General features: G+C 40.6%; 1 protein-coding gene across 1 annotated transcript in view; it reads right to left on the bottom strand.

Annotated features, from left to right (window-relative positions):
* ksr2 (kinase suppressor of ras 2) overlaps positions 1–26,420 on the bottom strand; it is a 403,663-nt gene that overhangs the window by 292,767 nt on the left and 84,476 nt on the right. Inside the window, exons 2-3 of the mRNA XM_072587303.1 lie at positions 23,694–23,834; positions 5,155–5,305 (exon numbers count right to left, since the gene is read on the bottom strand). Of these exons, the coding sequence (XP_072443404.1) occupies positions 5,155–5,305; positions 23,694–23,834 (292 nt within the window). The remainder of the gene's footprint in view (positions 1–5,154; positions 5,306–23,693; positions 23,835–26,420) is intronic.

The raw sequence follows: 26,420 nt of genomic DNA on the forward strand, positions 1-26,420 counted from the left end.
AGTTCCAGATGTCTCAGCAATCTGATTAGTTGGTAGCTCTTGGGAGCAGGACTTTCTTCCATAGTGGGAGGGCAAGGGGAGAGATGGAAATCACCTACTCTGTTTGCTACAGCCGCCAATCACATTGTAATTAACTTAACTAATGGGAGGGTAAGCAATGTGAACACTGGTAAAATTCAGTCCAACTTCCGGCAGCTGGCGTCAAAACTGGCCACTTATGGAAGTTGCATTTTTGAAATTTGTTTCGATGGTATCCGAACTTGCTAACAAATCCCACGTCAGTCAATACAATGGTAGGGAGTAAAGTGGGGCTTTACTTATTGGAATTTAGAAGAATAAAGAGGGATCTTATGGAAGCATGTGAAATAATGAAGGGAATAGATAAAATAGAAACAGGGATGTTATTTCCACTGGCCAATGAAATTAGAACTAGGGGCATAGCCTCAAAATAAGAGGGGGTAGATTTAGATTAGTTTATTTACAGGCCCTTCGGCCCAACAAGTCCACACTGACCTACCAAAGTGCAACCCACCTAGACCCATTCCCCTACATTTACCCCTTCACCTAACACTACAGGTAATTTTAGCATGGCCAATTCACCTAACCTGCACAATTTTGGACTGTGGAAGGAATTCGGAGTACCCGGAGGAAACCCACACAGACACAGGGAGAATGTGTAAACTCCACACAGTCAGTCGCCTGTGGGAATTGAACCCAGGTCTCTGGCAGTGTGAGGCAGCAGTGCTAACCACTGTGCCACCGAGCTGCCCATAAACTCAGTGGAGGAGGAACTTCTTCACCTAAAGAGTTGTGACTCTGTGCAATGCCTTGCCAAGTGAGTTAGTTGAGGCCACCTCATTGAACGTTTTTTTAAGGCAAACATAGGTAGATTTTTGAACAGTAGAAGAATTAAAGGTTATGGTGAGCGGGCTGTAAAGGGGAGCTGAGTCCACAAAAAGATCAGCCATGATCTTATTGAATGGCATAGCAAGCTCACCAGGGCCAGAGGGCCTACTCCTGCTCCTATTTCTTATGCTCTTATGTGACAGAGCTCTGTGGAACTCTTTATATTTACACATTCAAAATAATGTCTGGTTTTGTTTTCACAGTATGGAATTTATTAGTAGGGCAGAGAAAGGCTCCAGTGGGAAAGTTACCATCAGCACAGATGCTAATTGTCCAAACAGCCTCCTTCTGTCCCATAACACTTTATTATTCTAGGGCTGGTTTATGTCAACACAAAATGAATCATCAATTCACCAGATATTTTAAATGCCAATACTGAAAATGATTTGGAGATGCTGGTGTTGGACTGGGGTGTACAAAGTTAAAACTCACACAACACCAGGTTATAGTCTAACAGGTTTAATTGGAAGCACACTAGCTTTTGGAGCGACGCTCCTGATCACCTGATGAAGGAGTGTCGCTCCGAAAGCTAGTGTGCTTCCAATTAAACCTGTTGGACTATAATCTGGTGTTGTGTGATTTTTAACTTAATACTGAAAATGTGTTGGTTCCAAGGATTTCTGTATTTATCTGTCATTGCAATCACACGAAAACAATCCCTGTGTGGGAATGACTTCAAAATAGTCATTTTTTCTTCATTATTATCCATGGAACTGTGATTTTATTTATTTTCTAATTTAAATTTATAGTTTTGTACAGTTTTTTTGAGATGGTTAAATTTCTCAGATGCCAATAGCAGATGACACTATTTTTCCAACAGCAGAAACCACCCATTCCACCTGTTACTATAGCTGAATGGCAAGTGGTAACCTCCTGGGGCAGTAAATGAAGGAAGTAGGTTGATGTCTGTGTTCTTACTGAACTAAGACTCCAGGTCAATGCCAAGCATTCCCCAAAGACGAGATTGGAGACAATAAATTAGAGTTAGAGGTACCAAGGGTCACTACTCTGTGACTTGATGGAACCAGATTCATGACAAAATAAAGATGAGCACTTATGTAGCAGTTTGACAGAAACACAGAGTCCAGTGGTCTTGAAACATTAATTCTGTTTTTTTTTTCAACAGATGTTGCCAGACCTGCTGTGTTTCTCTAGCATTCTGGTTTTGTTCTAGATTTCCATGGTTTTGTTCTAGATTTTCAACATACCCAGTTTTTTGTGTTTATTCTAGCATTTATGTAGTACCTTTCACAGGAACACAGCTGGTCCAAAATATATCACCACTAATTGCGTACTTTTAAAATTGCAGATATTATTGTTATTTTGGAAATACAGCAGCAAGTTTATACACAGCAAATAGGCACAAGCAATAACAATGATCTCCCAGTTCTTCTTCAAAAGAATACCATTCCGTCTGACAGGGTAAATGGAAACTTGGTTTAAGGTCTCATCCAATATCCAGCATATGCAACAGTGTAGTACTCCCTCAATACTATAGTTGAGAGTCAGTCTAGAGTTTGGGTCTTGCACCACAGCCATCTAACTTCAAGGTGACTTACAGCAGCCCCAAGTGAAAGAGACAATAAGGTTTACTGCCTGCTCACTTAACTGAGGATCAAGACTAACGGAAAGATAACTTTTGAAAAGAGAAATGTTCAAAAATGTGATGTGTAATTCTTAATAAGTTTCTACTGTTGCATTCCATCAATACTTTGATCTTTCTAAATTAAGTTTTTGTTACTGAGTTTACAGTACAGTCGTGGATTATTTAAATCTAACAATTTTCCAATATGTTCCACAATGTGGAATAGAATGTCTGCATTTTCAGGATACTGTCTCTTGGCCATCAGTTTACTTATTTTGTTGAATATACAACAGATAATCCAACTGACAAAAGGATTTTACTGTTGTTGGAAAAACATGTAAGTAAACTTTAAAGACAGCTCAACAAAATAGGCTAAGTTTTGACTTTGTGCGAAAGTGTAAATGTTTAATATTGTGAAAGCAAACTGGGAGAAGTAAAAACCATTGTTTTTCATGATTAACATCTCAGTCAAAATCTACCTCAATATGTCTGGTATCATTTATTATTAAAGTAAAAACTCAAAACTATTTCCTCTTCAGGTGTAAGTATTCTGAACCCTATCTATCACAACATATCTCACTTTAAAGCTCTTAAATCAGTTAAATCAAATCTAAGACTACATCTTATGTGACATAGCTTCCAATGACATCTCAGCAAGAATTACGGAGAAAACCCAAACTTTTCATGAATTTTGCAGCAAACACACCAACTGTAGAATGTATATACGGAGAAGAAATGTTTATTTGATTGCATTTTTAGAGTACGTAGATGCAGAAGGCCAAGAGAGTAATGGAGTGTTACCAAAAAAGCAGTCTGGATTAATTGTTTGTCGGTGTTGTGTGAATTGAATTCAGGTGGAGTGGCTATAAAGGCGGTCCCAAAATGACCCCACTCCCCTGAGTGAGACAGGAGGAAAATTGACTAAGGTTCCCACTTCTGAATGATAACCAGTAAAACTGGAGAGCGCTCAGCTAGCCTACACTCCCTGTCCAGAACACATTGTACATGAGAAACATTTACTTGGCCAAGGCAGCCAGAGACTCTGAAATTGTTCGTCGGCATCATTTCATGCTTTTGAGGGAGAGAGTTGAGAAAATTGCTGGCAATATAAGAAGAAACAAAAACCCAACAGATTTGAACAGAAAACTGAAGCTCAGTGCATTTAAAAACAAATTAGATTCCATACAGTATGGAAATAGGCCTTTCGGCTTAACAAGTCCACACTGACCCTCCAAAGAGTAATACACCCAGACCCATTCTCCTATCCGATAATTACCCCTGACCAATGCACCTAACAGTATGGGCAATTTAGCATGGCCAATTCACCTAATCTGCACATCTTTGAATTGTGGAAGGAAACCCATGCAGACATTGTGAGAATGTGCAAAATCCACACAGACAGACAGTCACCTGAAACAGGAATTGAACCTGGGTCCCTAGCACTGTGAGGTAGCAGCGCTAACCACTGAGCCACTGTGCCACTCTAATTTTTAGACTGAGCTTTTAAAAATATCTTTCTGAACAAGGCACAGCTTGAAGGGAAAAAGATCTTCTGTTGTCTTTCTACCCCCTAGTGGTTATACGATATTACAACACTTCCCATTGTGCTACATCTGGCACTGTTGCAGTGGCTAATCCTGCCTAATATCAGCCACATCTTCTGGGGGAAGAGTTTGATTGGACAGATGATGCTTTGTCCTGAAATGTTGAAGCTTCATTTATGTCTTTCACTGTTGCCATGGCCCTATTACTAAAACTCCATCAGCATATCTGGTGAACTGAATGGAGGAAAATATTTAGCCAGCTATTAAAGCAGCAGAATTTTATGCAAAGGTCACCAATGTTTGATGCTACGGCCAGATGTGAGAAATGTCCAAAACTTCCATTAAAAAAATCTGATCATTGGCAATGGATACTCAGACTGGTCTCAAGATGTCAGTCACTGTGGGGTTCACAATTGACCCTAGTCAGTCAAAACACATCTTTCCTCAGCTCTTGGCTCAGGAATTTACATCTCACTGGTGATTGCATTTAAAAGGAAGGATGCTGCAAAGCTCCAATGAGAATAAAAGTTAACTCTGACAGTGACACAAAGAGATGATAGCAGATCAACATCCCAATCCAGTCCCCTCACACAACCATCCGTTCCTCCCACTTCATTTCTTACTCAGGACATCAACACTGCAAGACTCCAGTACATTTTCCAAGTAGGGGTGACACAGTGGCTCAGTGGTTAGCATTGCTGCCTCACAGCACCAGGGTCCCAGGTTCGATTACAGCTTCGAGTGACTGTGTGTGGAGTTTGCACATTCTCCCTGTGTCTGCGTGGGTTTCCTCCGTGTGCTCTGGTTTTCTTCACCAATCCAAAGATGTGCAGGTCAGGTGAATTGGCCATACTAAATTGCCCATAGTGTTAGGTCAATTAGTCAGGGGGAGGAATGGGTCTGGGTGGGTTACTCTTCAGAGGGTTGGTGTGGACTTGTTGGGCCTGTTTCCACACTGTAGGGAATCTAATCTAAAGATCAAAGCTGGAATTCAAGATGAATGAGTTTGCAGAGCGAATGGATAAGTTATTCAGTCATGGAGGACATGGGAATCAAACCTAAGGCTGTCCTCACCCAATTCTATCCACATGCATTGTCAACCAGATAAAAGTGACTCACCTGATTTATATACTCTTCTTAGACAGGATAGTGAGGCATTTAATCTGGCACATTCCTCGCTATTTGTTCCATACTTCTTCACCGTTTCACACACTTCCTCATCGGTCATCTCTAACAGTGCTTCTAGTGTCAGTTGGTCAGGGGTTATGTCCTAAGGGTATAAAAATAAAGCTCCAATCATGAAGAGTATTGAATGTTCATGGCATTTTTAATACCCTTGTGCTGCAACACACCTCTCAGTTTGAGCTCCTACTACATTAATAAGAAAAAGAAACTAATCATTCAGGCATGTCCTCCAGAAGAAGAGTAGCCCTAATTCAATGCATTCAATTTGTTTCACATTCTTTTATTACCCTTTATTTCGACCACTGATGTTGTCCATAATGGTTGTTACTGGTTAACATATTAAAATATGTGGGGAATTTTGACTCAGTTGTAGCTAATTCAACTTTTGATTAGTAAACAGAAACTGAATCCCAGACACTGTTGTTGCGCCTGTGACCACAACACTTACAGTCATAGAGTTATGCTGTATGGAAACAGGCTCTTCAACTCAACCCGTTCATGCCAACCAGGTTTCCTATACTGAACTCGTCCCATTTGCCTGCATTTGGCCCATATCGCTCTAAACGGTTCCTATCCGTGTACCTGTACAAATGTATTTCAAATGTTGAAATTGTACTTGCCTCTACACTTCCTCTAGCAGCTCGTTCCATACAAACTTTACCCTGTGTGTGAAAAAGTTGCCCCTCAAGTCGCTCTTAAACCTTCCCCTCTCACCTTAAACCTATGCCCTCTAGTTTTGGATTCCCCTACCCTGAGGAAAAGAGCTTGGCTACTCTTTTTCTGGAGAACCACCAGCATGCCTGAATGATTGGTTTCTATTCATTCTGTCAATGCCTTTCATGATTTTATAAACCTCTATAAAGTCAAACGTTAGCCTCCTAAGCTCCAGGGAAAAGTCGTCCCTGGTTATCCAGCCTCTCCTTATAACTCAAACCTTCCAATCTCAGTAATATCCTTGTATATCCTTGTGCACCCTTTCCGCTTTAATAACATCCTTCCTGTAGCAGAACTGTACACAGTACTCCAAATGTGGCCTTACCAACATTGGAACATGATGTCTCAAGACCTATACTCAATACTTTGACTGATAGTTCTAGTCATAGGGTATAAGTATGTTTATTTCAACCTTGTTGTGCACTTAGTGGTAAAATGTCAAAATAGGAAACAGATTGGGCAAGTGTTTTATGATCATTGTTTGTATTTTACCTTTAGTTATGAGTAACAGACAAAATGTTGGATTTCAGCAGCCTAGGACCTTCAGCAACTCTGCATGGAGAGGTACAATTATTATATTTGACCAAATAGAATCAAACGGAAGAAAATCCCAATCATGAGAATTTCCCAACAGGTCATGCCACAGCAAAGACAAGCAGCATCCAATCAGATCTGGATGAACAGAGGGGCTGAGGTTAGATAGAGACTGGGAATGGAGTAAGATGGAGAGTGTAGTTTGGGTCCAGGTATTATGGTTGGAGAGTGAGGATGGGTTGAGTTTGGAAGGTAGAGACACAATGGGGCTTGGATGGAAAGGGGGAGGAGTGGAGTCAGGTCAGGGTCAGGATGAGAGTGGGAGCAGTCGGAGTGTGATAGAGGGAGTGAGATCCAGATACAGTTAGGATCAGGATAGTCAGGCATTTGTTTGAATATAAAAAGGTTTTTTCATGTACATTTTGTACTGAGGAAGCTAACAATGTGTGTCCATAATAATAATAATCAAGGAACAGGCAGCATTAAGGAGTTCATACATTTGACTATTCCAAAATGTTAGTTACATTCAATACTGCTTGGAAGCAAGGATGTAACTTGAAATTTTCAATAAACTATTCAGAAAGGTTCAGGGGTTAGGGAGTTAAGTTAGTTAGACAGAGGTATTCAACGGAGAAGTCTCCTAACTTAGGACTCTTAGTCAATAACGTACTTAGGGGCAGTAAGAAGTAGTTCCATCCCAGAGCTCCAAGGAATTAGGATGTGGAAGATGTCTGAGGGAGCCAGAGGAAATTGCTAAGTATTGGGTTTAGGGGTCAGGGAAAGTTCTGGGATTTGTGAGAGGTTAGAAGAAGCCATATTCCATTAATAGTTCAGTGTAGCTGAGAATAAGAGTATAGGAGATCCAAAGACAGTGTTTGACTATATAGATGAGCAACACTAAAGCTTGGAAAAATATAGCATAGTTCTAACTTGGTGAAGCCAATAGTCTGTTGAAAACCTGGAATTGTGTCGGGGTTGGCGGGGGGGGGGGGGGGAGCGGTTTCCAGGGTTAGGTACTCAACAATGAAGAATGACAATCTCTTGTTAAGTTTTAATGAGATTTGGTAACCTGCAGTCTCACTCACCGTTTGTGGAGGGGGGGTGTGGTGCTACTGAGAAATCTGTACAATTTTTAAGATTAGATTCCTTCCAGTGTGGAAACAGGCCCTTCAGCCCAACCAGTCCACACCGACCCTCCAAAGGGTAACCCACCCTGACCCATTTCCCTCTGACTAACGCTCCTGATCTATCTCATTTGTTATTCTGTATGATCTGTGGGGTGCTTGACATATGTGCCTGTTACTACTATTTACCTGATGTTAAGTCTAATTAGATGACACAGACCTGGAAGATGCATCAAGCTGTTTTATTTCCTGATAAATTGGATAAATGTTAAGGGCTGTTTCTGGCAGCAGTGGTATTGGCAGGGAAACTGGGGTGGGAAGCATTGAAGTGGGGGTTGAAACCAACTGTGGCACCAGTGGTAGGTGGTGTTAGTGCTTGAGAGCCAAGTCCAACAGCAGCAGGTGTAAAGGGGTGGGTTGGGTCTCCGGGTGTGTGAGGGGTATAAGGAGTCTGGGGAATCAAGATTTTTTTATAATCCATGTGACATTGTATAAATTCCTACTTTGGAAATAGAACCAGTCTGACTCAAGATTGAGTACATATATGCTCCAACCTCACACCTTTCATGCAGTGTCTGAGCTGAGATGTCACTTTTTTTTAAAAAAACTTGAAGTTATCTCAGGAATGTGACTTGAAAAAAGTTCTGGGATATACATATTAATGAACCAAAACCTGCAACCCATTCTAAAAGATGAAAGACTTAACAGCAATCTAGGTTTATTCAATATATCGCATTAGTTGTCTGACTATAATCTTCTGCAATAAATTCTCAGTTCTATGATCCTGCTCCACTAGCTATCTGATGAACAAGCAGTGCTCTGAAAGTTTGTACTTCCAAATAAACCTGTTGGACTATAACCTGGTTTTGCGTGATATTTAACTATTTTTAAGCATTGAGTAGTTTATCAATTGTTCAATTATCAATTCTACTAAAAGGATTAGAAATAAAACTGAATTGGTTTCTTAAATGGGCCTTGCCATGCCTTGCCTATCAGCACAGTCACACAACCAGGCCCTTCCTGAGGAAGGGCTTATGCCCGAAACATCAATTCTCCTGCTCCTTAGATGTTGCCTGACCTGCTGTGCTTTTCCAGCATCACACACTCGACTCTGATCTCCAGCATCTCTAGTCCTCACTTTCTCCTTCTTAAGTGGGTGCCCAATTCACAACAAAGTGCCTGCTTGGGTTAGAAATTCTGCTATTCAATGAGATTCTGGCTGATCTTTATATTAAGCCCACTTATACAGGTTACAGTTTTAGTTCTGTAACCTGTATAAGTCTTTCCTAACAAAAATCCACATAATGAAATTTTCAATTTTTCAATGGAGTTGGTTAACAGCTACTTGGGGATTGCGGGGGTAACTTGAGATTTATACAACCCGTTATGCAAAGGAACGTTTCCCAATATCATGCTATATCTTCTCCAGGAGCAATATATCTTTCCTAAAATGTAGTGTTCTAAACTGAACACTATCTAAACCAAGAGGGTGGATTAAAATTAGGCAAGTATCTGTACGGAAAAGTGAATCGTGATTCAAATGCATATAACAAGCATTCAGAACTGCAAATCTGAAACTTCTATTATTCTATACATCCTATACTCTCCTGTGATTGACAAAGATTCTTTGTAACATTAACCCGATTGCTGAGTCATATTAACTGTATCGGGAAGACCACTTCCTTCAATATCCATAATATCCCCAGTCTCCAGCCTGAGTCAAGCTGCTCCTTAAAAGCATTTTCATCCATTGGTTACCTGAGAGTCAACAAAGTGAAATAAACTCTGTGAAGCCTTTTATTCTCCAGTCTCTAAGCTGCAACTCATTGTAATTGTCTGCTGGCTATATCCTATTCATTGAATAGGGTGGATGGTGACTCAGTGGTTAGCACCACTACTGCACAGCGCCAGGTTTGATTCTAACCTCAGGTGACTGTGTGGAGTTTGCACATTCTCTCCTTGTTTGCGTGGATTTCCTCTGGGTGCTCTGGTTTCCTCCTGCAGGCCAGGTGAATTGGCCATGCTAAATTGCCCATAGTATTCAGGGGTATGTAGGTTAGGTACATTAGTCACTGGGAAATGTAAAGTAATAGGGTAGGGAAATTGGTCTGGGTGGGATTCTCTTCAGAGGGTCGATTCGGACTTGTTGGGCACTTGTTTTCACATTGCAGGTATTCAATTTTTAAAAATCACTTCTATCCTTATTGAGTTGCACTGACAAGAACTAATGCTTACCTTTGAGATTAACCTTACTGCCAACTTTGGTAGTCGCGCCTTCAGCTGTGTAGGCTTCACAATTGACAATTCTTTCCCTAAACTCCTACTCCAACTCTCCTGCTTCCCCTCTTCCTAAAATCACTCCTAATGTTTCCTTCTGTGGTTCAACACACATCTCTACCTGATTTATTTCAGTAGAATTATAACATGGGCGGCATGGTGGCTCAGTGATTCGCACTGCTGCCTCACAGCACCAGGGTTCCAGGTTCAATTCCAGCCTTGGGCGACTATCTGTGTGGAGTCTGCACATTCTCTGTGGATTTGCTCTGGTTTCCTCCCACAGTCCAAAGACGTGCAGATCAGGTGAATTGGCCATGCTAAATTGCGAGGTAAAAACAATGACTGCAGATGCTGGAGACCAGATTCTGGATTAGTGGTGCTGGAAGAGCACAGCAGTTCAGGCAGCATCCAAGTAGCTTCGAAATCGACGTTTCGGGCAAAAGTCCATGCTAAATTGCCCATAGTGTTAGGTGCATTAGAGGGGAAATGGGTCTGAGTAGGTTACTCTTCAGAGGGTTGGTATGGACTGGTTCAGCAAAAGTGCTTGCTTCCACACTGTGGGAAATCTACTCTAATTAGTGACTCAAAACCAGAAGTGCACTCATTCAAACAAGAAACCTCAAGAGGTTATTTTCATTGTTATTATAGAGGTTGATTATTTTTATGAACAGACAATAGACCGAGTATTAAATAACAATTCTTAAACCATAAAACACATATCGGGTAATCCAAGCTGGAGGACAGGAAAAATTCCTGGCTGTAACAGCTGCTCCTTTTTTTGAGGTATTTTAGGTGCTGAAGGTGATTTCCTCGAATTCCAGAAGCAGCAATTACTGTTTTGTATGCTGTTGCATTGTTTTGGAACTTTGGGAAAAAAAGTCAAAACAGCAGCAGTTTTAAAAGGGATAAGAACAGACAAAGGAAGCACATGGTGAGGTAATTGCTGGAGAGAGAGAGAGAGAGAGAGAGAGAGAGAACCTGCACAGTTACTGCCTTTGCTATTAAGATTCATGTTTCATTGGACATTGGAATGCATCTGGGAAAATTAACAAGCAGTGAAATTCACAACTGATCTTGGAGGAACTGTTGGGCAAAGTTCACAGCACGGAATCAGATAAGTTAATCGTTGTTTTAAGTGTGGCTTACAGAGAATCTGCAGTAGTGAATAGAGTGGGTTTATTCTTGATTGTGTGTTTTCGAAGCTATGTCTCTTAATTAAACTTAAAAAATTCATTTAACCTGGGGCAGTATTTGTAGAGGAATAAGACGGTGTTAATTTCTGGGTCTGTAGATTGTGAAGGAGCAAAAATGGCCTTTAATAGAGTGATATGTACTTCTTGTCAGATGTGGGAGTTTAAAGAGAGTTTAAGGGTTACTGCAGATTTTATTTGCCATAAATACTGTTGGCTGTGAATCTTAGCAGATCGAATGGATCGGTTGCAGAGACAGAAGCAATGAGGAATTTGCAACAGCAACAGTATTTGATGGATGGCAGTTATAGGAAGGGGGGAAAGTCTCAGCTACAGTCACACAGATGGGTTAACTCCAGGAAAGGTGAGAGAGGTAGGCACCTAGTGCAGGAGTCTTTTGTGGATATACCCATTTCAAACAGGTATGTTTGTAGGGGGTGATGGATTCTCAGGGAAACGTAGCATGAACAGCCAAGTTTCTGGTATTGAGACTGGCTCTATTGCAATGAGGGGTACGTCAGGTTCCAAGAGATCAATTGTGTTAGGGGACTCTCTAGTCCGAGGTACAGACAGATGTTTCTGTGGCCAGCAGTGAAAAAGCAGAATGGTGTGTTGCTTCCCTGGTGCCAGGATCAAGGATGTCTCAGAGAGGGTGCAGAATGTTCTCATGGGGGAGAGGGGCCAGCAAGAGGTCATTGACAATATTGGAACCAACGACATAGAAAGGGAAAGGTTGAGATTCTGAAGGGAGATTACAGGGAGTTAGGCAGAAATTTAAAAAGGAAGTCCTCGAGAGTAGTAATATCTGGATTACTCCCGGTGCTACAAGCTAGTGAGGGCAGGAATAGGAGGATAGAGCAGATGAATGCATGGCTGAGGAGCTGGTGTATGGGAGAAGGATTCACATTTTTGGATCATTGGAATCTTTTTGGGGTAGAAGTGACCTGAACAAGAAGGACGGATTGCACTTAAGTTGGAAGGAGCTTAATATACTGGCAAGGAAATTTGCTAGAGCTGCTCAAGGGGATTTAAATTACTAAGGTGGGGGTGGGGGGAAGGTGGTGGGACTCAGGGAGATAGTGAGGAAAGAGATCAATCTGAGACTGGTACAGTTGAGAACAGAAGAGAGTCAAACAGTCAGGGACAAGGTAGGACTAATAAATTAAACTATATTTATTTCAATGCAAGGGGCCTAACAGGGAAGGCTGATGAACTCAGGGCATGGTTAGAAACATGGGACTGGGATATCATAGCAATTACAGAAACATGGCTCAGGGATGGCCAGGTCTGGCAGCTTAATGCTCCAGGACACAAACGCTACAGGAAGGATTGAAAGGGAGGCAAGAGAGGAAGGGGTGGGGGGTGGCATTTTTGAAAAGGGATAGCATTACAGCTGTGCTGAAGGAGGATATTCCTGGAAATACATCCAGGAAAGTTATTTGGGTGGAACTGAGAAATAAGAAAGGGATGATAACCTTATTGGGATTGTATTACAGACACCCTAATAGTCAGAGAGAAATTGAGAAAGAAACTTGTAAGGAGATCTCAGCTATCTGTAAGAATAATAGAGTGGTTATGGTAGGGTATTTTAACTTTCCAAACATAGACTGGGACTGCCATAGTGTTAAGGGTTTAGATGGAGAGGAATTTGTTAAGTGTGTGCAAGACAATTTTCTGATTCAATATGTGGATGTACATACTAGAGACGGTGCAAAACTTGACCTACTTTTGGAAAATAAGAAAGGGCAAGTGACTGAGGTGTCAGTAGTGGAGCACTTTGGGGCCATCAACCATAATTCTATTAGATTTAAAATAATAATGGAAGAGGATAGACCAGATCTAAAAGTTGAAGTTCTAAAATGGAGAAAGGCCAATTTTGACGGTATTAGGCAAGAACTTTCAAAAGCTGATTGGGGGCAGATGTTCGCAGATGAAGGGACGGCTGGAAAATGGGAAGCCTTCAGAAAAGAGATAACAAGAATCCAGAGAAAGTATATTCCTGTTAGGGTGAAAGGTGAGGCTGGTAGGTGTAGGGAATGCTGGATGACTAAAAAAAATTGAGGGTTTGGTTCGGAAAAAGAAGGAGGCATATGTCAGGTATATACAGGATAGAATGAGTGTACCCTTAGAAGAGCATAAAGAAAGCAGGAGTATACTTAAGAGGGAAATCAGGAGGGTAAAAAGGGGATATGAGATAGTTTTGGCAAATAGAATTCAGGAGAATCCAAAGAGTTTTTACAAATACATTAAGGTCAAAAGGGTAACTAGGGAGAGAATAGAGCCCTTCAAAGATCAGCAAGGCGGCCTTTGTGTGGAGCCGCAGAAAATGGGGGAGATACTAAATGAAAATTTTGCATCAATATTTACTGTGGAAAAGGATATGGAAGATATAGACTGTAGGGAAATAGATGGTGACATCTTGCAAAATGTCCATACTACAGAGGAGGAAGTGCTGGATGTCTTGAAATGGATAAAAGTGAATGAATCCCCAGGACCTGATCAAGTGTACCCTAGAACTCTGTGAGAAGCTAGGGAAATGATTGCTGGGCCTCTTGCTGAGATATTTGTATCATTGATAGTCACAGGTGAGGTGCCGGAAGACTGGAGGTTGGCTAACATGGTGCCACTGTTTAAGAAGGGTGGTAAGGACAAGCCAGGGAACTGTAGACCAGTAAACCTGACATCGGTGGCAAGTTGTTGGAGGGAATCCTGAGGGACAGGATGTACGTGTATTTGGAAAGGCAAGGACTGGTTAGGGATAGTCAACATGGCTTTGTGCATGTCTCACAAAGGGTCCTACGGGGTATTGCTGAACAAAGAGACCTTAGAGTGCAGGTTCATAGCTCCTTGAAAGTGGAGTAGCAGGTAGATAGGGTAGTGAAGAAGGCGTTTGGTATGCTTTCCTTTATTGGTCAGAGTATTGAGTACAGGAGTTGGGAGGTCATGTTGCAGCTGTACAGGACATTGGTTAGGCCACTGTTGGAATATTGCCTGCAATTCTGGTCTCCTTCCTATCGGAAAGATGTTGTGAAAATTGAAAGGGTTCAAAAAAGATTTACAAGCATGTTGCCAGGGTTAGAGGATTTCAGCTATAGGAAGAGGCTGAACAGGCTGGGGCTGTTTTCCCTGGAGAATCGGCGGCCGAGGGATGACCTTATAGAGGTTTACAAAATTATGAGGGGCATGGATAGGGCAAATAGACAAAGTCTTTTCCCTGGGGTCACGGAGTCCAGAATTAGAGGGCATAGGTTTAGGGTGAGAGGGGAAAGATATAAAAGAGACCTAGGAGGCAACTTTTTCATACAGAGGGTGATACGTTAATGGAATGAGCTGGCAGAGGAAGTGGTGGAGGCTGGTACAATTGCAACATTTAAGAGGCATTTGGATGGCTATATGAATAGGAAGGGTTTGGAGGGATATGGGCCAGGTGCTGGCAGGTGGGACTAGATTGGGTTGGGATACCTGGTCGGCATGGATGGGTTGGACTGAAGGGTCTGTTTCCATACTGTACATCTCAATGACTTTATGACTCTCAAGTAACAAATTGACAGATCTCTATCCATCCTAGACTCCTGCAGTTTTCAGGTTAATACTGCCCTCTGCTGGAAAAAGGAATATTTCTGTCCAAAAATGGAAATCTAAGTCACATGAAAAAATTACATCTTACCAGTGACCACAAAGAAAGTTACATGTTTCATTGCGAAGAACTGTGCATCCATTAAAATATAACCAGTTTGGAAGTCATTAATTTTACCATTGTGAATTTCAAAACTAAAGATATTGATATGATATAAAAGAGCAACAATCTGAGACACAGCAGCAGCAATGGAAAGAGATGGAATCAGTGGCTAAAAAACAAGCAAAACAAAATCAAGGAAGGCAATAAGTAGGTGATTAGTCAGTAAACACAGTGTTTCAATGAACTTTTTTTGTCTCTTAGGCAATCTAAGAGCTGAATACTATATCTGTTATTTTACTAAATCAGAAAGTCCAGTAATCAGACATGCAAACCTAAAGAAACATGAGGATGGAGCAATGCAGTGATCAGTCTGCAAGTTCCAGGAACAGGATAAATAAAAATAAGTGATGTCAGAATTAATAAACCTCCTGATTACTGAGCAGCTGATAATTTGTCTTAAAAAGTCTTTCAAAAGTGTTAAGTTTATTTCTGTTTAAGTTTAATTAGTTTGATAAATTGGACTAATTTATTACATGACATGCTGTCCTGCACTCTTCTTTGGATCTCATTTGGTATCCCAATTTTGGTACAAGCCCCCAGATGTTAGTTAGGATGACTCTGCAAGTTTGACAAGGCTGAATTTAAGTTGAAGTAAAAGTGGAAGAAACTGCAGATGCTATAAATTAGAAACAAAAACAGAAATTGCTGGAAAAGATCAGATCTGGCAGCATCTGCAGACAGAAATCAAGAGTTAACAGTTCAGGTCAAATGACTCTTCCTCAGTGGAGCTTTTCCAACAATTTCAGTTTTTGTTTCTGGATTTAATTTTGTTGCTTCCAATGCTTGATGCTAGCTAAGTCTTTCTAGATTCTTTCTTTCTCTATAGCAGTTTAATACAACTGGATGGTTTGTTCCATTTCAAAGGGCAGTCAAGAGTCAATCAAATTGGTGTGGGTCTGAAGTCATACAGAGGACAGAACAGTTAAGGATAACAGATTTCCCTCCTGAAGAACATTTGTGAACTAAGTGGGTTTTTACAATAAGCGGCAGTGGTCACCATTAGACCAGCTTTTCCATTTGCAGATTTATAATCAAATTAAAATTTCATCATTTGCTGTGGTGATATTCAAACCCATAGCCCCAAAGCAAACGGCAGAGCTCCAGGTTACCAGTCTAGTGACATCAATATTGCGCTATCAAGTACTTAATGAGCACTTTGGGTATGTTTTTACAAAAGAAAGGGACAGAGCAGATGTTGTAGTTGGCATGAGAGGAAACAATAAAATGTTCAGCATCCAGGCGAAAATGAAATGCATCTCACATGGTTGTGAGGCAAGGGAAGTGACAGCAGAAACTCCAGCTATCCTTTTCCAATCTTCTCTGGTGACACACTTGGCGCTGAAGAAATGAAGTACAGCTAGCGCTGTACAGTTGTCCAAAACAGAGAGAGGGATAGACTGAGTAAATATAGGCTAGTTAGTCTGGCCTCAGTCTGACTTTTTTGGAACACAATATGAATCATAATTTAGACAGGCACAGATTACTCAAGGTCAGTCAAGATGAATTTGTTAAGAGAATTGTAGTTTGACTATACGGGACGATGAGAGTAGTGAAGTCAGAACTAAGATTTCAAGATCGCAAGAAGGCACCGGCAGGCAAGAAGTTGGTTTGAGGTGTGTCTACTTCAATGGGAGGAGCATCTGGAATAAGGTGGGTGAATTTGCAGCATGGGTTGGTACCTGAGATTTTGATGTTGTGGCCATTTCAGAGACCTGGGTAGAACAGTGAAAGGAATATTATAGCAGGTTCCCGGATTTAGATGTTTCAGTAATAACAGAGAAAATGGCAAGGACAGCATTACGGCTGCAGAAAAGATCTTTGAGGATTCCTCTACTGAGGCAGTATGGGCTGAGATTAGAAACAGGAAAGGAGAGGTTACCCTGTTGGGAGTGTTCTATAGGCCTCCAAATAGTTCCAGAGATTAAGGGATAGGATAGCAAAGGTAATCCTTGATAAGAGCAAGCGTGACAGAGTAGTTGTTATGGGGGACTTTAACTTTCCAAATATTGACTGGGAATACAATAGTTAGATGGGTCAGTTTTTGTCCAATGTGTGCGGGAGGTTTCCTGACACAGTATGTAGATAGGCCAACAAGCGGCGAGGCCACATTAGATTTGGTACTGGGTAATGAACTTGGCCAGGTGTTGGATTTGGAGGTACGTGAACACTTTGGTGATAGTGACCACAATTCAGTTATGTTTACTTTAGTGATGGAAAGGGATAGGTATATACCGCAGGGCAAGTATATGGCTGGGGGAAAGACAATTACAATGCAATTAGGCAAGATTTAGGATGCACAGAATGGGGAAGGAAACTTCAGGGGATGGGCACAATTGAAATGTGGAGCTTTTTCAAGGACCAGCTTCTGCAGTTCCTTGATAAGTATGTACTGGTCAAGCAGGGAAGAAGTTGTCGAGCGTGGGAGCCATGGTTTACTAAGGAAATTGAATCTGTCTTCAAGAGGAAAAAGAAGGCTTATCTTAGGATGAGATGTGATGGCTCAGTTAGGGTGCTTTAGAGTTACAGGTTAACCAGGAAAGACCTAAACAGAGAGCTAAGAAGAGCCAGGAGGGGACATGAGAAGTCGTTGGCGGATAGGATTAAGGAAAACCCTAAGGCTTTCTGTAACTACATCAGGAATAAAAGAATGGCAAGACTAAGATTAAGGCCAATCAAGCATAGTAGTGGGAAGTTGTGGAGTCAGAGGAGATAGGGGAAGCACTAAATGAATACTTTTCGTCAGTATTCACACTAGAAAAGACAATGTGGTCGAGGAGAATATTGAGATGCAGGCTACAATAATAGATGAGATCAAGGTGCATAAGGAGGAGGTGTTAGCAATTCTGGAAAGTCTTAAAATAGATAAGTCCCCTGGGTCAGATGGGATTTTTCCTAGGATTCTCTGGGAAGCCAGGGAGAAGATTGCCGAGCCTTTGGCTTTGATCTTCTTGTTGTTATTGTCTACAGGAATAGTGCCAGAAGACTGTTGTTCCCTTGTTCAAGAAGGGGAGTAGAGACAAACATGGAAATTATAGACCAGTGAGCCTTGCTTCAGTTGTGGGTCAAGTGTTGGAAAGGGTTAAGAAATAGGATTTATAATCATCTAGAGAAGAATACATTATTCCACAGTTGAAGGGATAGTCAACAGTTTTTGAAGGGTAGGTCGTGCTTCACAAACCTTATTGATTTCCTTGAGAGTATGACCAAACATGTGAATCTGGGCAAAGCTGTTAATGTGGTATATATGGATTTCAGTAAGGTGTTTGATAAGGTTCCCCACGGTAGGCTATTGCACAAAATATAGAGACATGGGATTGAGGGTGATTTAGCGGTTTGGATCAGAAATTGGCTAGCTGAGAGAAGACAGAGGGTGGTGGTTGATGGGAAATATTCACCCTAGAATTCAGTTACTAGTGGGGTATCGCAAGGATCTGTTTTGGGTCCACTATTGTTTGTCATTTATATAAATGACCTGGATGAGGGCATAGAAGCATGGGTTAGTAAATTTGCGGATGATACTGAGGTCGGTAGAGTTGTGGATAGTGACGAAGAACATTGTAGTTACAGAAAGACATAGTTAAGCTACAGAGCTGGACTGAGAGGTGGCAAATGAAGTTGAATGTATAAAAGTATGAGGTGATTCACTTTGGAAGGAGTAACAGGAATGCAGAGTACTGGGCTACTGGTAAGATTCTTGGTAGTGTAGATGAGCAGAAAGATCTCAGTGTCCAGGTACATAGACACTTGAAAATTGCCAACCAGGTTAATAGGGTTGTTAAGAAGGTGTGTTAGCTTTTCTTGGCAGAGGGATTGAGTTTTAGAACCATGAGATCATGCTGCAGATATACAAAACTCTGGTGTAGCCACATTTGGAGTATTGTGTATAGTTCTGGTCACTGCATTATAGGAAGGATGTGGAAGCTTTGGAAAGAATTCAGAGGATATTTATTAGGATGTTGCCTAGTATGGAGGGAAGGTCTTATGGGGAAAGGCTGAGGGACTTGAGGCTGTTTTCGTTAGAGAGAAGGTGGTTGAGAGGCGACTTAATTGAGACATAGAAGATAATCAGTCGGTTAGATAGGTTGGACAGTGAGAGCCTTTTCCCTCTGATGGCGATGGCTAGCACAAGGGGACATAGCTTTAAATTGAGGGGTGATAGATATAGGTCAGATGTCAAGGTTGTTTCTTTACTCAGTGAAGTAGGGGTGTGGATCGTAGAATAGTAGAAACTCGCCAACTTTAAGGGCATTTAAATGGTCATTGGATAGGCATATGGACGAGAATGGAATAATGTAAGTTAGATGGGCTTCAGATTGGTTCCACTGGTCGGCACAACATTGAGGGCTGAAGGACCTGTACTGCGCTGTAATGTTCTATGTTCTAGAAGGTTATTTCTGACTAACTTGACAACAAGAAAGGTCAATTAACCTGAAGAAACTGTTTTAAATTATGAGAGGCTTAGATAGTGTGGATTGGAAGGATCTATTTTTCCATGGGAAAAGAGGTCAATTACATTGTTTTAAATTAATTAGAGGAGTGTTGAAGAGAATTTGTTTTTTATTCAGAGTAATCTGAAACTCACTGACTGAAAGCTGAAAGGGGAAATTGAGATTGAAACTAGCATTACATTTAAAACAACAATTGGATAGGCACTGGAGATGCTAAAGATAACAGACCAAGACCTGGAAGGTGAGATTAGGCTTGATAGTTCCTTTTTGGTCAGCAAAGATACAATAAGCCATATGGCCTGATTCTGCGGAATCTTTTCATTTCTACTGGATCAACAATGTCTCAAGATCCATCTGAATTAGTCAGTTAGTTAATTTCAGTCAGTTTGGCAGTACAATAGAAATAAGGACATGTATTTACATATTGCATAGTCATTGTCATATGTAGGAAACAACAGCTTTGTCAAAGCAAGATCCCACCTTCAGGAATAAGCTAATGATCAGGTTTCAGTGATTTTCCTTGTAAGATAAATATACTTGACCAGAGACATCTGCTGGAAATACATGTCTATGGATATCAGGTAAGAAGAAGAGTACAATTAGTCATCATGTTCCCACAGCTGAAGAGCTGGATGAAGCTCACTGTCAACACTCAAACATGAATAATGCTCATGAAGACTAAAATAAAAACAAAATGCTGAGGATTGCCTTTTCATCACATCCACAAGCACTCACTCCCAACACCACCCTCAATAGCAGCAGCGTGTGCTATCTACAAGATGCAGAATTCACCAAAGATCTTTAATCAGCACCTCTTAAACTCATGACCATTTCCATCTAGAAAGACTAGGACAGATACATGAGATTACGATCATCTGCAAGCTCCCCTCCAAGTCACTTACTATCCTTATTTGGAAATATATTGCCACTCCTTCATTGGGCCTGGATCAAAATTCTGTAATTTCCCCCCTGAGGGCATTGAGGGTCTACCTACAGTACATGGACTGCAGCGGTTCAAGAAGGCAGCTCACCACCATCTTCTCAAGGGCAACTAGGCACAAGTAATAAATGCTGGCCAGCCAGCATCCCATGAGATAATTAAGTAAAAATGATGTTGTAAATGTTCATTAGATCTGAAAGCATCTGTGGAGAGACCATTCAGCTGACATGCAGAGAATCAGTCTCAGTCAGGGAACTCACCATCTGGGACTCTTCTCCCAGACTAATATCCCTGTTGTCACTGTTCCCCATCCAAAGCCACAATCCAATTGACAGTTGGGAGGAGATAAGTGCTGTCAGCCACAGCAACAGGTAATCTTTTATCCTCTTCCTTAACACTGTCCCAGTTCAGCAATTTCAGATCTCTGAATCCACTATTTTTCAAAAATGTTTGTGTTTGGGTTTTGTAGCTCAGCTGTTGATAACAGTTCCATTTTTCCCATCTTTTCCTTTTCTAAACACATCATTTGCTTGTTATTTGACCTTTTGTCATTCCCTCTGGTCATACACTATCGTCCTTTTAGTTATTTGATGAATCCTCTCTTCCACACTCTCTCAGGTGTTCCTTTTACTCCATCTGCCCCATATGTCACATTCCCTGCCGTTTAAAATCTATTACAACTCTAAGCTTCTCCACTTCATTGAAAGCTCATTGGTCTGAAACATTAATTCCATTTCTCTCTCTTTTGACAACGCCAGAACTGCTGAGTATTTCCGGAACTTTCTGTTTTTATTATGGCCATAAGCAATGTGTAGTGGCTATGGTCCTACTCTAGCAACCAGACATTTGAGAGTTCAATTTGCTCAATGGCAAAACTGAATTCAATATTTATGGGTCATAAAATGACTGGATTACTGGAAGCTAGATCATTTGTGTCTTTCCAAGTTGAAAAAGCCACCATTGACTTATTTGGTCCATGTAGTTTTTAGTTGATTTAATTGAGATTACATTTAGAAAGGTTTCCATGACAAATGAACTTCATTAAGGACTCTACAGGTGAGGATAGAATTGGAGGAGATTGGCTAAGAAGTGAATCTTAACCTTGGGTATCAATCATTGGAAGAGGGGTCCAGCTGTCTGCTAAATGTAGAAGCAAAGGTTCAGGAACATGGGAACAGACTAACAGAATCATTCCCACTCTGTGAAATTTGCAACATTCCAAGAAGCTGTGTGGAATTGTAAGGCCATATAGTTGACATCATCAAACCCAGAAGAAAGTCAGCTCTGATGGAAAGGCAACAGGATGAGGAGACTGTTAGAAGAAACACATTTTGTACCACGGAGTGACAAGATTTGATATGCAGGATATACTTGTAATATTAAACAAGATTCTGATGTCAAATGTGTAGTTTGGTGAAAAAGTAAGAAGATAATTCCCGTGAATCAGAGAAGGGAAATAAATCTCCAACCACTTTGTAACACTCCGATGAGTCGACATTCACAAGTTGTAGAGCAGTGACAGGCTCACAGCATCCAGTTCTCAGAAAATCAAACATTCCATCAGGAGAGAGAAAAAAATTAAACTAAATTAGCATCCCCAGTATCTCCATGAGTAAATGTACTGCACTGAACCATTTTCACTCAGCAAGAATAACTTGCATGACATTTTTCCACATTAATTTTCTATGTTTAACTTACTGAAATATTCCTAAGTGCTTTATTATGAGGCATGGAAGGTGGGTTTGGGGTTGGGAGAGGTGCACCAGAAATATCGCATATTGCAGCAATCAAATAAAATTTGACACCAAACCATGTATGGAAATATTAGGAAAGGTAAGGCAGGTTTTAAGATGCATCTTAAAGCAGTGTTTCCCCAACATTTTTCTACCATTGCCCCACTCTGAGCTAGGAAATTATCACAGCCCTCTCAATAAGGACTGTGAGAGGTGGTGGGGGTGTGATCGAGGGTCCCTATGAGAGTAGAGGGCTGCAAAATGGAAGGATTACTGTTATGGCTTGATTAGAATTACGTGGTAGTCACTGCTTCCTTAGAAATCTCAGCCTCAGAGTTTCAGTTCATGACCCCACTTCAGGGGATCCCTTTTTTAAAGTATGACAGAGATAGAAAGGCTAAGAGACTAGAAGAGGCAACTGCACAGCTTAGGACTCAAGAAACCAAAGGCCTGATTTCCATAGAGATAACAATTTGACTTGGCATTGCACTGGGTTGTGATTCCCATTTATTATGGAATTCTTTTGTTTCAGGTTGGGGACAAGTAGGGTTAGAAAGCACTGTCACTGACCAGTACCTGATATGAAGTCACACAATCAGGGGTTACTACGATGACAAGAAGAATACAGGACAAAAGTAAATTGGGAGTTACTTAGAAGCACAGAGTATTTGTCAAAATTTAATTAGTCCAGCAAACAATTGGCAGCATTTTTCCCCATCCTCATATCAACATTTTACATTCTTTCACCAATCTCATCCTGCACTTACTTCATCATACCAAGTTACAGTTCCACATACACTGGGTGTTCTTCACTCCTTTACCCAAATGGCCAGTTTGGGTTTGTTAGTCAAAACAGTGATTTGTGACAAATGATTCTACTTTGTGATAAATAAAGTTGTGATGGTGTCCTTAAACTATTTTAAATAGGAGGTTGCTGATTGGTCCATTTTATTTTGTGGCGTACCTTGGGGTATTTTCCTACATTCAATGCAGGCATTTAAACTTTCTTATAAATATTGCTGTTGTTGTTTGGCAACAGGAAGCCACTTGTGTTTTCCTAGCTTAGGATGCTCAAGCCTTTTATAGGAACTAGCCATGACTCAAGATGAGATCAACCAACTCAACAAAGAACAATTATTTGAGTCTGTGACCTTCCTGAGCTTCTACCTGAAACAAAGACAGCAGCTACATTTCAATTTGCAAAATTGGTGTTTTATAATTGCTTTGATTACACACAAGGTGAACCTGAGTTAAGTGGGGACTTACTTATCAAATGACACTGAAAAAGATTGTGTACTCATTTTAAAGAAATGTAGAGAAATCTCTCCAAATCTCCGTGGGCGGCATGGTGGCACAGTGGTTAGCACTGCTGCCTCACAGCGCCAGAGACCCGGGTTCAATTCCCACCTCAGGCGACTGATTGTGTGGAGTTTGCACTTTCTCCCAGTGTCTGCGTGGGTTTCCTCCGGGTGCTCCGGTTTCCTCCCACCGTCCAAAGATGTGTAGGTCAGGTGAATTGGCCATGCTAAATTGCCCGTATGTTAGGTAAGGGGTAGATGTAGGGGTATGGGTGGGTTGCGCTTCGGCGGGGCGGTGTGGACTTGTTGGGCCGAAGGGCCTGTTTCCACACTGTAAGTAATCTAATCTAATCAATCTAAATGGAATGCAGGTAACTAATCCAGTTTGTACTACATTCAATCCATTACCATCTCAAATGGTGCTTCATATCAACAATGTTGTTTGGAAATAATAACCAGGTTTACATTAGGTTTACCTCGATCACTTCCTTGCGGATATTTACAATCCGGAACCAATGCACAAGATGAGGAAATCCCTCTAACTCAGCGCTTCGCTCATTCAGGGAAACCTTGCGTTTGCAGGAAAGCTGGCGGCTGAAGTACTTCACTAGTTTGCCCTAAACCAAAGAAGGAAGAAAATTGTTAGAAAATACCAGTGAATTAATCTACCAAAGGAAGACTATACACAAATCCTCAGCAAACCCAAAGCCAGTGGTTTGGGATTTATTTGTCATCAAGTGATGAAAGCATATAATTAACATTTGTGAGCAATTTTAAAATTTTCTCCCTTTAATGAAACTGGGCAATGAGTGTTGGATAATACTGAAGCAGTCCATGCCAATATGTAGAAAGATATGGGCAATATTTAAGTTTGGCATAATACAGATGATTCTGCTATAAATTGCATTTCATCAACCCAAATTCGCTGTAATGTGATTGATTTGTTGTTGTTTGTCATTGTTTCTAAAGCGCAAACTTTTAAACATGTGCTGGCTGTAACGCAATTACATCGGCAACACTCTAAGCGCTGTTTCTAATGCGTGATTTTTCTATAATACAAGGTTGCACGAGGACACAACCACCACATTATAAAGAACTGACTATATTAGCAATAACATGTGTGCCATGTAAATACTAGGCAATTACCATCTCCAACAAGGAAGAATCTAATTATCGCTCTTGACTTTCAATATTCATTGTGGGACAGACAGTCTTGCACAGAGCTCCTCACACCTTCAATGCACTATCTGGGCCGACATGACACCAATTGTTAAAGTTCACTTGAGAATGCAACTTCAAAAAAAGTTCAGCGATTTACATATGAAAGAACTGAAACCAACATGTTCATTCTAAAAGATGAGACACTTAACAAACAATCCAGTCTTTTTCAATATATATTTCAGTTACATCACACTGGAAACTTATGCTATAAATTCTGCGTCTTATGATCTTATACTCCACAACCAACTGATGAAGGAGCAGCGTTCCAAAAGTTAGTGCTTCCAAATAAATCTGTTGGACTATAATGTGCTGTTGTGTGATTTTTTTAAACTTGGTACATCCCAGTCCAACACTGGTATCTCCAAATCAATATTATTACTATCTCTGGATTCCCACTATCAATATCCTGGGAGTAACCATGGTCTAGACCCTTAACTAGATCAGTCAATGGTTATGATCATAATTCAGAGGCTAGAATTCTGTAGCAATTAACCTACCTCCTATCTCCCAGTGCTTGCCCAACATCTACAAAGCATGTCAGGAAGGTGATGGAATACTATCCTCTTGCCAAAGTGAGTACAGCTCCAACAACAGTCCTGAAGCTCAACACCATCCAGGAGAGAGATGCCCTGTTGATTGGCATACCTCATGCCACCATAAACATTCCTTCTTACCAATATCAGCACACAGCGTACCCACAAGTGTCTATACAAGATGGACTGCAGCAACTAACCAAGGCATCTTCAAAAATATCTTCCAACCTCTGCCACCTGGAGGAACTAAAGCAGCAGAACACTCCTGCAAACCGCGCACCCCCCTCCCTGCCATACACCACATAGACTGCGGCAGTTCAAAAAGGTGACTCACTCACACAAAGGGTAATTAGGAATAAACAAAAAAATGCTAGCTTAGTCAGGAATGTCTATATTCAGTGAAAGAATTTTTTAAAAAGCTATTTAAACATTACAAGGAGATGTTTTATCCAACTATTCCAAACTCTACAAATATTATACTATTATTGATTTTTTTGTGGGATCATCAACCATTATCCTTTGGATGTTAAGTGGGGATGTTTAAGTCAACTTAATGTATCACCATGCAATTGAACCAATGCTGACCTTGTTGTAATGGTCAGTTTCAGAATGAAGTTTTTTTGAGGTATAATTAAAGACTGCTCATGATTCATCTGGTAACAATGGAAAAGCAGTTAACTGTGCCAAGGAAAACATCTGAGCAGAGATCATCTTTTTAGTTATAGTTTCTGTAGAAGTGGGATTTTGACTGATATGGAATAGCACGAAATCAAAGAGAGGTTGCGAATTCAAAGTTATATATGGTAGAACAGCAACTTTATGTAACAGAAACGAAACAATGGATAAAACAATAAACATCTCTAGAAAAAGATCTTTCAAGTGATGAAAACTAAATATATTAAGGAAGAATTATTAAATTATCTTTACACTAAGTTACACTTTAATCTCTACATTATCATGTACTGCCCAATTTGGATTGACATATAGAAAGAATAAGGGAAATGTATAAACAATAGTTGCACATAATATACATTTATAAAGTCTAAACATAGTTCAGAACTTTAAATCATCTAAGTTTGCAAAAAAAAACAATAAGTAGATCTGGTTGCCTGAAACACCCGTTAACTGTATGATTAAATATCATTGTATATATTTATATGCAAATAAATCTACAATATTTGAATCTCAGTGCCTGGATAGTGCTTTGAATTTATGGGGCATGTTATAAATATAAATACATATGATGACCCTTGTTGTTAGGAGAAACCTAGAATTTTCTTTTATATTCCTTTAAGTCCAAAGTAAGACCAAGAGAATTCTGGCAGTGGGTGTTAGAGTTTTTATGTATGGTAGAATTTCAAAGAAGTTAAATTCTGGTTAACGTTGCTGTGGAGATTAAAGCTAAATACGGATGGTATCAGGATCCAGCACCAAAGAGGACCTCAGAAT

This window comes from Chiloscyllium punctatum, chromosome 17, assembly GCF_047496795.1.
Source record: "Chiloscyllium punctatum isolate Juve2018m chromosome 17, sChiPun1.3, whole genome shotgun sequence".
Classification (NCBI taxonomy): Eukaryota; Metazoa; Chordata; class Chondrichthyes; order Orectolobiformes; family Hemiscylliidae; genus Chiloscyllium; species Chiloscyllium punctatum.